This window comes from Cynoglossus semilaevis, chromosome 15 (assembly GCF_000523025.1).
Source record: "Cynoglossus semilaevis isolate Cse_v1.0 chromosome 15, Cse_v1.0, whole genome shotgun sequence".
NCBI lineage: Eukaryota > Metazoa > Chordata > Actinopteri > Pleuronectiformes > Cynoglossidae > Cynoglossus > Cynoglossus semilaevis.
In genome coordinates, this window is record NC_024321.1 from 18,474,501 (window position 1) to 18,486,149 (window position 11,649).

The following is an 11,649-nucleotide window of genomic DNA, read 5'->3' on the forward strand; positions in this document are numbered from 1 at the left end:
AGATGCGGCCATGTTGAAGAATAAAACAGATATATTTTGTGTTTAAAATAAAAAAATACCATATATTTATATGTTTGGACAATAACAGTAGCACAAGTGATAACCATCTGAATCATTAAACTTTATATATTATATTATATTTCCATGTTTTTAATCATATACAGTCTCTCTTTAAAAAGAAGACCGCCTCGTGCGTGAACAGCAAACGTGCTTAATCATTAAACTTTATATATGTACGCACTGACGTTTCACCTGTACGCAGTGACGTCGCGCTGTGGGCTCAGCTACGATGGCAGCCGTAGGTTGACATCGGTACAGTTCTCCAGATAAAGTGTTTAAAGTTAGCGGAACAGTCCCGACTCAGTGACGTGCAGCACAGTGAGAGTTTTCAGAGAGCGCACGCTTTAAACACGCACACATAAACAAACACACACTCACCCGCCCGGCTGGTAACGGTAAGTTTAACACTGCGTACAGCCTCGTAGTTGTGTTTGAGTGGCGCCCACCGCTCACTCAGTCACACACACTCACGTGAACACAAACTGATACAAGTGTGTTTCTCACAGTGGCTTTAATACATGTCTGTCAAGCTCTTAAATGTGACGAACAAGGTGTGTTTGGGCTATGAGTTTGTGCCGCGGCTGTTCAAATGTGGGGCACCGGTCTGTCGGAACGTGCTAGCCATGATGCTAACGCAGTGTACAGTGCAGCCGGCTAATATCAGTGCAGCAGCTGGAACAGGCTAGGCTTAGCTCCCGTGTTAGCATTAACTGTATGCTACATCCGGGTAACGTAAAGTGACCCTGCTGTAAAACATACAACTAATGTACCTTTGCAGTTTTGTGCCTGGCAGAGAGGTTCCCGGTTTTAATGAAACGGGAACCTCTCTGTCTCTCTCTTTTTTTTTCTTTATTCTTTTTTTTTTGCTCGATTAATCATTTAGGCATTGGATACATTACATGGCCGTTTGCCCAGTGCCTTGGACGTTAAAAATAACCTGGCTACGCAATGCATCAGGGTGTTTTTATGTTACAGCTATACGTTACAAATACCACAGCATCGGTAGTAGCTAACTAGTTAATCAAAAGTGTCACGAAAATTTGTACGCACGAAAAGTTTTTTTCTTTTTTTTTCTTTTAAAAAAATTGTTTCCCTTCAGCTAACATGTCAGAGGAGCTTCTGCCTCAGGGATTCTCTGCTTAGTGTTTCAGGATTGGCAGTTATTCCTGGCTCCTTCACCACTAGTTGTGTTTGTTGTGGATTATAAGCGGTTTAAAAAATGAATGTTAAAAATTAAGTAAATAATACTCAAAACATTCTGGCACTTTACTTTTCATCATCTGAAACTTTATTTAAACTTTAATGACTTAAATATCTGCACTTTCAAACAAAGAAAATAATGTAATAACTTTCCTTTTCTAAGTGTAAAACAGCAGTAAAAAATCTAAATACTGCACTATTTAATTAATAATTTGTTTACATTCTTTAAAAGCAGTGCAGTGTTAATGCTTCTGTAACCATGTTAAAAATCCCAGGGTGTGGAGAGCTTGTCTTTTGTGTCTTTATTAGCCATAGCCAATTGGATTACCTTCTGTTGAAAAGGCTAAGCTAACTGTTTATCTGCCTGTGTTTCTCCCTCTGTGTGTGTAGTAGCACTATGCCCGCAGCTACTGTGGATCACAGCCAAAGAATATGTGAGGTTTGGGCCAACAACCTGGAGGAGGAGCTGAAGAGGATCAGACATGTCATCCGTAAATACAACTACATCGCTATGGTGACTGATGTTGAATACTTTAACTTTAAATTCATTGTTGTTGTTTTTTTTTTATGTTTCTGTCGTTAAAGTTAAATAAATTGTCACTAATGTATTATGGGTTTTTTTAATACCATCATTTATCAATTGTAAATTATGAATATCATGATTATGTTCCTGTTCAATAACTAATAGTTCCCAAAGTGGGGGGCGCAGTGCTTTAATTTGGCTTATATTTGGGAAAATACATTGATTTTATAAATTATCTTTTTTCAAGTCAGTTCAGTGTAGTTTTAAAACAAAATGTGTTGGAGATTACATTTTCTAATTTCTGTTTTATTTTTATTTTTTCAGGACACAGAGTTTCCAGGTGTCGTAGCCCGACCAATCGGAGAGTTCAGAAGCAACGCAGACTATCAGTATCAGCTACTTCGCTGTAATGTGGATTTGTTGAAGATCATCCAGCTGGGCCTCACGTTTATGAATGAACAAGGAGAATATCCTCCAGGAACGTCCACGTGGCAGTTCAACTTCAAGTTCAACCTCACGTAAGGCGACCGTTCTCTCTGTCCATTCACAGTTTCCTTTAGAGCAGATCCTTTAGATCAAACTCAGATTCACAGTGGGCTAAAATTAAAAAGTCGGGCCAAACTCAATATTTATTGAAAAATTGACAACAATTGTGGATGTTTGATTTGTAGAATTTTTTCATATAGAAACAAACTTTAGTTTTTGTGTAAACATTGAATCTGGAACAACCAAAGGTTAATATAATAAACACATGAGAAATTAAATTTTAAATAAACACACATCAGTATTTGTTTCTTATGTCTCTTTATCTTTAAAATTTTGAGTTATTTTTAATGTAAAAAAAAACCCAGAATGTATGTGCTATAACATACCGCATACACTGCTAATACTACAAATCCTGCTAGTATACTGGCGGGCCAACTCTGGTACACATTTGATATGATCTCGTGGACCAAATATAATTACATGGCGGGCCAGATTTGGCCCCCGGGCCTGAGTTTGACATGTGTGTTTTGGTCAACATTATTCATGTACAAACTCTGCATTTTTGTCAGCACATATTGGCATCAGTTAATTTTTTGTTTTGGTTCCACCACTGGTGTGTTGTGTCTCCTCAGGGAGGACATGTATGCACAAGACTCCATCGAACTCCTGACCACTTCAGGGATTCAGTTCAAGAAGCACGAAGATGAAGGAATCGAGACGTTGTATTTTGCAGAGTTGCTGATGACGTCGGGGGTGGTGCTGTGCGACGGGGTCAAGTGGCTGTCCTTCCACAGGTAGGAACAGCTTCGTGTTGTTAAAGTCTTTGAGCTGTGAATGCTGTAGATGGACACACCACCAAGGGTGTTGCTGTGTAAAGTTCAAAATTAATCTTGTTTTAAATTTTAGTAAATTACCTCCGGTTTTTAATTTTCTGTCTGCAACCCTTAGTCCATAGAATATGGCACGCTGGACATCAGTGTACCACTGCTGTAATGCTTGAATGATAAACAAGCCTCCAGACAGTAGGGGGCAGCAACTCATACAGTGGTTTGTTCAGATACAAATATACTTGTTATGCTATGTTATTTGGTTCTCATTAGTAAATAATAAATAATATTATTTACTATATTAACTAATAATAATAATACATTTACGGGGGTTTGGGGAATGGTGAGGATGTGTGAAAACATTTCTGTCCCCCAGGGGGGGCTAGACAGAAAATAACTGAGAACCACTGCTTTAGTCTCTTTGCAATGACACCCTGTAATAGACACAGTTAGCCTGAGTTGTCATTGGTGCAGTGGTGTAGAGTGATGGCAGATAGGAAGAGGATGGAATTTCCTACAAAACTCAAGGGTTATTTTGATACGTAGGTAATTGTCAGCAACTCAAGAGCAGATGTTTGTTATTTAGCTCGAGCAGTGGCTGTGTCTCACCGGCTGGTGAACAGTGTTTTTGGTGGGATGGATCACTGCATCTGTGCTGAAATATAACTTTCTGTCTTTTTATTGGTAAAACTGGTTAAATGTCAATATATTGTCAAAGCTGTTTTTTTGTTTGTGGTTTTGTTTCATCTGCTGCAGTACTGCCAGCATTTTACATTGTTGAAATGTATTTTTTAGACGTATTTATGTTGCTGGAAAATGATTAAAACATCTTTTATTTTTAAGTTTAAAGTTTTTAACCCTGCTTTAAACTTAAATTTTTATTAAAGTTTTTAACCCTGCTTTAAACTTTATTCACATTTATGACAATTTTAAATCCTAATCCTAACTCCAATCTGACCCCAGTTCTATTCCTAACTCCAAACTAAATCATAAACTTCAGAATTTCCTTTGCACTCAGTGAGGACCTGGAAAATGTGTCCACAAAGACAGTGTCCTCAGTAACAGTGGTGTTTTTAGAGAACGTTTACCTGTGATTTTCTCTCCATCTTCTTGTCTTCTCATAGACGAGAGTTTATCTGGTTTTCAGCAGCTGCACAGCTGAGGTTGTTCTAAAATCTGCTAAATTAAAATAAATGTCGACTCCTTTTTTTTTTACATACAGCGGCTACGACTTTGGATATTTGATCAAGATTCTGTCCAATGCTAACCTGCCTGAGGAGGAGGTGGACTTTTTTGAGATTCTTCGCTTGTACTTCCCTGTCATCTACGATGTCAAGTACCTGATGAAGAGCTGTAAAAACCTGAAGGTATTTTGAAACATTTCCCAGCACGTCACACGTTTCACGAGCAAACCGTGAACGTCGACTCACAGCACTGATTTGAGGTTGTCGGTTTCAGGGGGGGCTACAGGAAGTAGCCGAACAGCTGGAGCTGGAGAGGATTGGACCGCAGCATCAGGCCGGCTCGGACTCCTTACTCACAGGCATGGCCTTCTTCAAGATGAGAGAGGTACGGCCCTCTAGTGGAGGAGGAGAGCACTTGTGCTTTATAGCTATTATTTTTTTAAGTTGTGTTTTTTTTAAGCTCCCAGTCTTCACAGTGCTGCAGTTACTCTTCCTGTTGTAGTAATAAGTATAAAAACATCTGATGATGATGACAACTTAGTAACAGAAGAGAAAAAAGTCAATTTTTTCCAGAAACACTGGAACATCACCATTGATCTGCTCTGGTTAAAAGTCAAACTAGTCTGGTCTGGTTGACCTGGTTAACTGTCAATACTTGAAACAACAAGAAGAGGAAGAGAAAAAACAGGAAGTGGAAAGAGTTCCACTGGAGAACACTGTTGGTGTCTGTGGAACAAGTTCTTCCCACGTTCTGTTTCAACACCTGAACGTCTCTTAGCCTATGTAGGGCCTGACGTTTGGGTTTAATGGCGTTTTTTTAGGCGCATACTGCCAGCTGTTGTACCAGAGTGTATCTCACAATATGACTAGTGAGGTTTTGAGATAACTCAGCCTGCTCACTAACTCTAACTAACTCAGCCTGCTCCTTAGGCCTTGATGTGCGATGTAGTTTTATTTTAGCCGATGCCGATTTTAACCGATTTATAGTAGAATTTTTTTTTTAACTGATTTGTTTCACTTTACCATGTCATGTAATAACATTATAACTGCTTCTGTGTTCCGTCCCCCAGATGTTTTTTGAGGATCATATCGACGATGCAAAGTACTGCGGTCACTTGTACGGCCTCGGCTCCGGCTCCGCCTACGTCCAGAATGGAACAGGAAACGCGTACGAAGAGGAGGCGAACAAGCAGCAGTCGTGACAGCACTCCAAGAAACGGAAAACCCAAAAAGGAAAAAAAAACAACAACAAGGAAACAAGACAAACAAACTCTGCCCTTCACCTCACCTCCACAATCAGAGCAGCGCTGAGGCTGAGCGGCCGCAGCCACGTGACCATTGGAATGGAAGAAGACGAAGCATTTACACACCATGTAGACGCTGCTCACCTTCAGATAACTGAGAGTCCCTGCTGTCCTCACACATGCTGCTGCATGTCTGTGTGAGTTCAGTCCTTTTTTTTCTTTCCTTCAGTTACATCAGGCATATTTGAAAAAGGTCGAGATTTTAGTTCTCCTCTCTCTAATGTTCTGTAGAAATGTTTTGCACTTTAAAGCTCTAACCTGGTTTTATAAGGAAAGCTCAAACTTCTGGTGTGTCTTAGTGTGTGTGTGTGTGTGTGAGTGAGAGTGTGTGTGTGTTAGTGTGTCTCCTCTTTGTTGCCTTCGTCACTTCGTCGACGTCATCCTCACTTACAACTACTCTGGCCGTACTCGGCCCAAACACTAGCTGCAGTCTTATCTTTTAAACTTTTAATTTATTGTGCTGGGGTACCAACACCAATTTCCTTCCCTGTTCAATCCTACAGCGCCACCTGTCTGTGAGCTCACCCCGCCAGTGACCGTGTTTACCTAAGCTTACATTTTTCTTTAACTGTAAGCACAGACATTTGTGTTTGTAAACACTGTCACTGGTACGAGCGATTTCAAGTTTCAAGAACCCCCCCCCCGACCCCGCACCCTCGGCACCATTTACAAGGTCTTGGAGTGAAATCCCCTAAACCCAAACCTTAAAAAAAAAAAAAAAACTCATGTCATGTAAGAAAGTATTTTGTGTTCATGCAGAGTAGAGGCTTCCCTTTACTGCTGCCAAGAGTAACATTTCATTTTAATTGAATTTCATGGTCTCTAGAGTTTTAGTGTTGTAATAAAAAGTAAAAAAAACTCGTGATTTTTTTTTTTTTTTTACTCCTATGTGGGTAAAAAAAAAAAAAAGGAAAAAAAAAAACCAACTGCTTTTTAACACTTCTCTCCGGTGCAGTCCACTTCCTGTGTCTTTCTGTCCTTTGTTTTCATGTTTCTCTCCACAGAGTCATGCTGCTTAGGTCAGTCGCATGTACTGAAATGTTTGAATAAATGCTGTTATTTCATAGAAATCCCGACGTCCTGCAGGTTTGTCTGACTCGCCAGCCTTGACTGAACTGAAACACTGTTTTAAATAGTTTGTTGTAAATGAAATGAAGGAAGAGGAGGTCCAAACTGAGGAGCTCACTTTATTCCCATGACGCGTCACAACCGCACAGGTCTCACACATTTATTTTGTTTCTGCAGACAGAATAGAAAAATATAAATTGACACCAACAATAACCATTACATTTTTTTTTTTTTTTACAGGCGTACATTCTCAAAGGATCTTCACTCTGGTTCCAGCACAAGACGAGAAAAGACAGAACGGAGAAGTTCAACCGTGGACAGGAAAATGTCTGGAACTGTTTTTCAGTTTCATCACACGTCACATTCAGTCACAACACCAACATGCTTGTTGTCAGTGAGCTGGACCCACTGTTGTCACGGTGATGGTTGATGCCACCCCACTGCTGGTGGGGGGTCGGGGGTCATGCTGCGTCCAGACAGAAGAGCCCTTATTCAGAAAACTGAACTCATTTTGTTTTTGTTTTTTTTGTTTTTTTTCAAGCAAAGACCAGAACATCAGCCAGGTTCACTCCAAAGACGACCGTTTCAGTGGCGTCCTGAGACGACAGCATGCATCACTGGACCTTCGACAGCACGATGTGGTGAGTGAGCGATTCTCCAAAATTTAAACTCCAAACTTAAACTGAGTGCAAAATAATTGGTAGAAATAAAGTGTAAGGAAAAAAACAGGTTATTAGGGTTAAAGACTGTGAGATGTAGCTATTGTTCCAGTTAAATACAATTTAAATCTATTACTTAAAAAAGTACAGTAAAGTAAATTAACTAACCTGGAAAAACTTTATTAGGATTTTGGACTTTTAAATTAGTGATTTTGTGATTAGTGATAGTGACTTTGTTTGATTTTGTTAAACTCTCAATGCAATTTTTTAAAAATTATTTTAACCTGACAGTGACGGTGCTTAAATCAATGTTGTCTGTGTAGTTTTGTGTCTGCGTGTAGTCACGCAGACAATATTCCACAGACTACCACTAGTTTTGGGAGACGTGGTTTTAATACTTTATTTCAAACTAAAGTCAGTCTTAAACCAAAAAAAAAAAATACAGATAAAAAAAATAAGACAAAAACACAAAAAAGCCAGTGATTTGACAAAACAATCTGACAGCCGCCAAACGCTGAGACCTGCGGTAGAGAGACAGACAGAAGTAGAGACAGATTTAATCTGCAGTCTTTAAATGTGGAATATTTCTCCAAATAGCAGCTGTGAACTTACCTCACTGGACCAAAATTACACTTTCAGCCTCAGTTATGCCTCATTTTCAATAATCATTACAGGGTTACTGGAACCTAGAGGAAACCAAGTGTTAAAAATATTTAATTTTAAAAATGTGTATATAATAGTGTCATATATATATATAAATAAATAAGAGAAGTAAGTATAATAATTTTGTTGCCAAAATGACCTTTCGCAACAAGCAAAATTCCTAGGTAAAATATAAAAACATCTGCGTTTAAGAATAATCCTCACTATTGCTAATCTTGTGTTGTAATTTAATTATTAATTCTTAATATATTTATTTGCCTTTTGATTATATTTTTTTTTTTTACGTCACCTTTTCTGTCTTTGTCTGTTGTAGTCTCACTGTCTGTCCAGGAGGGGGTAGTGGTGAGCAGTCGACTCTGACTCTCTCTCAGAGGTTTGGAGGGGAACTGACGGCCGTCCTGGGGACTGGAGACAGACACAGAACCACAGTTTAAGCCACTGTAACAACGTCGTCGTCTCAGGTTGACATTTTCTCTGCATTTATTTTTTCTGTGGAACTGAATCGAACCTTGACTTTCTGCTTTACTCACCCATTGTTGGCAGGGTTGGAGCCGGAGGGTGAGGACGGCTGCTCCGGGTCCAGATTTACAAGACAGGATGGAAACGAGCAACCGTCGCCTAAACTGGAGGCCAATAGTAATCACACGTATTAAAGGTGGAATATGCAGTTTTTTTTATGCAATATTTGTGTGGGTTTGTTTAGAGGAATCTGACAAAGTTAATAATGAAAATTAATAAAAAATGTTACACTTTTTTTATTGGACGTTATAATTTGAAATTATTTTATGCGGGGATGTTGTTGTGAAGCTCTAAAATGTGTTGTTTACGATCTTAAATTTCTGAGAAAAACAAGAATTCACATTCACACTTACGGTTAATTTAGAGTGAACTGTTCAAACACTTGCGATTGATTTTTAAATGATAAAAAAACAGAATGGAATCAAGGGATAGGGTTCAACCTAGGGATGTCCGATATTAATATCCAATTTGCCGATATTGTCCAAACACTAAATTTTCGATTCCAATATCGACCGATACCGATATAGTGGAGCAGTGGTGAAAGTTAAGAAAGAAGTTTTTCGGAAGAAGTTGTGTTGAGATCAATAGAGGACTGAGGCATCTGACTGGTCTGTCACTGGGGGATTAAACTATTTGTAGGGTACACATTATTATACACATTATTATACACATTATTTGGCGAAACCCAGGCATTGCGTTATCAGGTTTTCATTATCGGAGGAAAAAAACAATAACAATTCTCTAACAATAGGGGCGATGATAACAGTCGGACGATATTATCGGACATCCCTAGTTCAACCGTCTTAAATGTCTAAAATGACACATCAACATGAGGCAAAGAAACAATTCCTCTAAACGTTAGCATTGACACATTACTTACCTGGAGAAAACTGGAACGGGCCAGTATTTGACTTCGTCACCAAAGACCTGTCGGAAGTTCTTACTGATTCCCAAACTGAATCCGTTCTTATCAGTGCCGTGACGGAACACAGGGGCGCGAACAGCTTCTGAGGAAACGCACACGAAGAAGAAGAAGAGTCAAACACACGGAGACCCCAGCACCAGCCCACCTACCCACCTACCAACCAGCCCACCTACCCACCTACCCACCAGCCCACCTACCCAGTGTGGACCTGTTCTTGCAGACGAGCCAGCAGTGGTAGATGAAGAGCGACGCCAGGCTGACCGAGAACATCGAGGCCGAGAAGAACAGGAACAGGATGTGGAACTTGGCCTGAGTGTCTGGGAGGCCGTTCTGTTGGAAAGACAACACATCAACACGTGCACACAGAGAGCGAGGGAGAGAACGCTGCCCTCTACTGAGGTAGGTGGAACCTGGACCTGGAGCGGGTTCTCACACAGTTCTACTCTACTCTGTTCTACAGATGGTTCTGTTTTAGTGCCTCTAACTAACTGGCTGCTTCATACAGTACCAGGTACTCTTTAAGACGGAAGTGAGCTCTACCCCCCGCCTTACGGAGAAGAAAGAAAATCAAACGATATAGTTACACTTTGTTTAAAAAAAAAAAAACTCTCTGTGATTTAATGAAACATCGGGGTGAAAATGTTTACCGTCCAGAACTTGATGAAGTACTGGAGGTCTGTGGCAGTTATAAAAAGGCAGTAGAGGAGGGAGTACGCCAGGAACAGCATGAAGTATTTGTAGTTGGAAAATCCCACACAGTTGTTCACCCTGTGGAGGGAACCACAGGAACAAGGCCAAGAAAGAACAGGAAGTTATTGGAAACACAATGAGATATAAAACTAATCAACAACATTTGTAAAAAAAAAAAAAATATAATTAGATAAAAGGAGATGTCGCATTGTTGTATTTCCTCATAAATATATCTATTTTTAAGCATTATGCTAAGCAATTAAATTAAAAATAATAATTAAATAATATTTTATTTATTTAAATTAAATTAACATCTTACCTGGCTAACTTTGACATCATTAACGTCCTTTTAAATTTTAAAGTCAATAAACTCAAGAAAAACATACAGTACAGTATGTAGAATCACAGTTTTTTTCAGAGTACTGAGTTCGTACCAGGGGCAGTGGTGATCCATCTTTAAGATGCACCTGTAACACAGCACAGTCACACTTCAGTCTATTCTCACGCTGACTTTCTGAGTGGAACTTAAAAAGCTGTGATTCTCTCCTCCGTAGGCGTCAAAGAGGAGAAAAACGTACTTGTCGCACACGGAACAATGGTGACATCGATCGGGCTTCAGCAGCTGGCAGCGGTCGCAGAAACGGATCGCTGGAGGAAACAGAGAAGAGACGGACATGAGCGGCAACAACGGCTAACAGAGAACGGAGCTAACACAGAACTGAGGTAACGGGAAACCCAACGAACAGTTAATGTTTACATTTTTATTTTTGTAATTTTTCTTTATTTTGTCTGTTTAGTTAAATAATAATAATAATAATCAATTTAAACTTCAAGGCTGCCCCCTGGTGGCACCAAGTATGTAGTTCCTCTGGGAATCGAACCCAGGACTGCTTTCGAGGCAGGCGTGCCAACCGCTATATGTGGAACCTTTTTTTTTTTTTCCACTTTAGACTTCAACGTTAAGTTTGACATTAATTGCGCAGTAGTTTTTGTCGCCTCAGTGAGGCGCTGTACCTCCAGAGTTGGTGCGGGTGTAGATGGGCAGGTTCTTGGCTATTCTCCTCAGGATCTCCTGTTGAGACTCCCCACGGTCTTCACGCTCCAGGAGCTCTTTGTCAGAGTAGGACAGGTGAAACTGTGAAGGACGGTCAACAACATGTCGGATTATTGAAAGGCTGCTGACGGTGGTCGTGGTTTGGGATTTTGAACAGATGGAGATTTGAGCAGAGCAGTCACTAATTTAGTAGCAACGGGTTTGAATTTCTATTTTTATATACCAGTAGGAGCGAAACAAAAGAAGAGACAAAACATTTTTAATATAAGAAACTAACTATTAACTTTTTGCAGATATCTGACATGACGATATTGTCCAAACACTTTCTAATTCCGATATTAACCAATGTAACGGGGCAGTGGTCGTTAAGTGTTGCCTGCTCACTACAGTGAAGGGTTAAAACAGTGTTTCTCAATTATTCTCTGCCCTCCTAGAGGACAGAATTGGAATACTACTGAGTGCCTTTATCTGTACAAACCACTGTAAG

General features: G+C 39.8%; 2 protein-coding genes across 4 annotated transcripts in view; one reads left to right on the forward strand and one right to left on the reverse strand.

The window, feature by feature from the left end:
* The first annotated feature begins 252 nt into the window (after window positions 1-252).
* cnot7 (CCR4-NOT transcription complex, subunit 7) lies at window positions 253-8,728 on the forward strand. Of its 3 annotated transcripts, none has more exons than XM_025063254.1 (10): window positions 253-455; window positions 1,651-1,774; window positions 2,108-2,301; window positions 2,902-3,063; window positions 4,319-4,463; window positions 4,555-4,665; window positions 5,351-5,721; window positions 6,652-7,293; window positions 8,288-8,435; window positions 8,518-8,728. In XM_025063254.1, the coding sequence occupies exons 2-7, from the start codon at window positions 1,658-1,660 to the stop codon at window positions 5,480-5,482; spliced, it is 861 nt and encodes a 286-aa protein (XP_024919022.1). In that variant the 5' UTR covers window positions 253-455; window positions 1,651-1,657; the 3' UTR covers window positions 5,483-5,721; window positions 6,652-7,293; window positions 8,288-8,435; window positions 8,518-8,728. The 3 variants fall into 3 exon arrangements, with proteins under 3 accessions (XP_024919022.1, XP_024919023.1, XP_008325743.1); XM_025063255.1 differs by having other exon boundaries at window positions 6,671-7,293; XM_008327521.3 differs by having other exon boundaries at window positions 6,893-7,293.
* Window positions 7,300-11,649, reverse strand: part of zdhhc2 (zDHHC palmitoyltransferase 2) — a 4,552-nt gene continuing 202 nt past the window's right edge. Inside the window, exons 2-11 of the mRNA XM_008327523.3 lie at window positions 11,123-11,286; window positions 10,687-10,756; window positions 10,543-10,575; window positions 10,066-10,186; window positions 9,616-9,748; window positions 9,374-9,500; window positions 8,505-8,597; window positions 8,264-8,379; window positions 7,924-7,997; window positions 7,300-7,832 (exon numbers count right to left, since the gene is read on the reverse strand). Coding sequence (XP_008325745.2) covers window positions 7,957-7,997; window positions 8,264-8,379; window positions 8,505-8,597; window positions 9,374-9,500; window positions 9,616-9,748; window positions 10,066-10,186; window positions 10,543-10,575; window positions 10,687-10,756; window positions 11,123-11,286 — 898 coding nt within the window. The 3' untranslated portion in view covers window positions 7,300-7,832; window positions 7,924-7,956. The remainder of the gene's footprint in view (window positions 7,833-7,923; window positions 7,998-8,263; window positions 8,380-8,504; window positions 8,598-9,373; window positions 9,501-9,615; window positions 9,749-10,065; window positions 10,187-10,542; window positions 10,576-10,686; window positions 10,757-11,122; window positions 11,287-11,649) is intronic.